The sequence below is a fragment of the Epinephelus moara genome, chromosome 24 (genome assembly GCF_006386435.1).
Source record: "Epinephelus moara isolate mb chromosome 24, YSFRI_EMoa_1.0, whole genome shotgun sequence".
Taxonomy (NCBI): Eukaryota; Metazoa; Chordata; class Actinopteri; order Perciformes; family Serranidae; genus Epinephelus; species Epinephelus moara.
Genome location: NC_065529.1, coordinates 14,209,082 through 14,211,328, shown reverse-complemented (window position 1 = coordinate 14,211,328; position 2,247 = coordinate 14,209,082). Strand labels below are relative to the sequence as shown.

General features: G+C 47.0%; 1 protein-coding gene across 1 annotated transcript in view; it reads right to left on the bottom strand.

The window, feature by feature from the left end:
* cstf1 (cleavage stimulation factor, 3' pre-RNA, subunit 1) overlaps positions 1–2,247 on the bottom strand; it is an 11,686-nt gene that overhangs the window by 8,628 nt on the left and 811 nt on the right. The window contains exons 3-5 of the mRNA XM_050038940.1: positions 1,518–1,795; positions 1,223–1,420; positions 622–1,012 (exon numbers count right to left, since the gene is read on the bottom strand). Coding sequence (XP_049894897.1) covers positions 622–1,012; positions 1,223–1,420; positions 1,518–1,795 — 867 coding nt within the window. The remainder of the gene's footprint in view (positions 1–621; positions 1,013–1,222; positions 1,421–1,517; positions 1,796–2,247) is intronic.

The window sequence follows — 2,247 nt, the reverse complement described above, 5'->3', positions numbered from 1 at the left end:
ACAAATGTGGATAGACAGGGAGAAACACACGCAAGCCTAAGACGTGGTAAGACATGACATTCCTCACTATATGAAGTGACTGATAACAAGATCTGTATAATGGATTGTAAAGAAATTCGTCAGGTTTTTATTTTGTAGACAATCAATCTGTATTTATAGCGTGATGGGATGACAGTAGAATGATGTGTATGGTATCCCTGGAAAGCTCTGCTCCTGCACTTTCATGTGATATGCGTGGCATTTCTGTGCAAGCCTGCGTTCGCGAGTAATCCATCCAAGAGTAATGTGTGTGCAAAGCTGCATGAAAGCTCTGTTATACATCATTTTAGTGTAACTTTATCATTTTTTTTCGCTGTGAAAAAATTGGACTACCGACAAGTGCTTGGCCTTTTCGGAAAGCTACAGTTCCGCTATTTCACGTGATATGCGTGGCTTCTCGCTATGACGCACGGTTGCGGAGAAAATCCACAGAGAAGAACGGGTGTGAATTTGGATGCACTATGCGTCGTTTGGGCCCATAGGGTTAATGTCCAGCATGTCTAGCATGTTAAAAATAAACCATTCTAACATATAACACTTCTGAACCTGCACTGTGGCTCTAGCTCAACACATCCCCCTTACCTGTGTACTTGACCAGTGTCCGGCCTGTAGAGATCTCCCACAGTTTGACCACGGAGTCTTTGCCACTGGACAGGATGTACTTGGAGTTTTTGGAGAAGATGGCGGAGCAGACCTCGGCTCCATCGTGGGCCTTCTCGAAGGTGGTCACACAACGGTTGGAGACGCCATCCCACAGCTTGATGCTGCCGTCCTTGCTGCAGGTGACGTAGCTGTTGGCGGAGGGGTTGTAGCTGACGCCGCTGATGGTGTCTGTGTGCTGATCCAGCGGGTTGCAGGACACAAAGCACTGGAAGGTGTTGACGTCGTAGAGGCGGAGGGTGGGGTGCTGTGTTCCCACTAGCAGGAAGTCACCTGATGGGTGGAAGGAGATTGAACGCAGCATTTCTGCTTCCTATTCGGGAGAGATAAAGACAGGATTGGATTACAACTGAATACAGTAGTCAGCCTTGATTAACAAATTAAAATGTTGCAGTTTTCTAGCCTTGTGTGCGTTACCTATGTCAGTTTATATGTAACTTGGCATCTCCACTTTCAATGGAACAATTTTCCCACACCTATGACAAACAATATATTGTGTGAGGTTCTGTGTGCAAAATCTGACCTGTATATATTTAAATGCCCTTTTTGCAGAGGGCTTTGAGTAGTCAAACAGTTTGAGGGTGTAATCTCTTGAGCCGGAAGCTAGAATCTGTTCAGTCGGATGGAAGGCGAGGCAGGTGACTTCGTCTACGTGGTCGTACAGTGTTCGAATCACAGGGTGATTCTCCATGTTTTGCTGCGCTGTCTCATTCATCATCACCTGAAATATAAAGACACACACGCAAAAAGAAAAACAGTAAAAACAAGCCCACTGGATTAAGAAAGTGCAGTGTACTGTGGTAAAAAATCTGCCTCACCTCAATAGGCATGGCACTTTTTGCCAGCATGCGTTCAGTATCCAGGATCTTGATGGAAGCGTCAGCAGAGCCAGTGGCAATCAGCTGGCCATCCCGACTGTATGACGCGACGCGGCATGGACCCTTATGGGATGTTACGTAGCAAGTCTCATACTCTGATGCCTCTGGAGACATGGTCTGGACATCGGCATCAAATTCCAGATCAATACCCACACCAGGTGCCACTGTGTCTGAGCGCCCAATGGCATACTGAACTGCACTGTCATCATTCTCCATCCCTGAAAAAGTTTGGACATTGTACAATTAGGGCCTATTGAACCCTCATGCTGAAAACACACAGGTGGCTGCACGTCAAGTGGTGCCCCTAGCACACACCTGAGGCATTGCACTGCAGCTCCTTAACATATGACCACACAAAGTTACTGCTTTTACTGAAAGATCTGTACCTCTTCACCTCTAACTAAACTTGACTTCTCACCCAAAGAGCCAATCGCTAGAGCTATGACTCGCCAGGCCATCTTTTTGGCCACTGTCTTTATACTGACAGGATTGTGGGTCATTTAGCTTGGGATATTTCTCTACCTCAACAACTAGTCTCTCATCATCCAGTCTTTGTCACACACGAGACAGCAACAGAGGTCTCTTTATGCATCCACAGTGGGGAGAGCTATTACAGGAGCTGGTATGTACAAGCAGAGAGCGTGGGGGGGGGGGGGGGGGGGGGTGCATT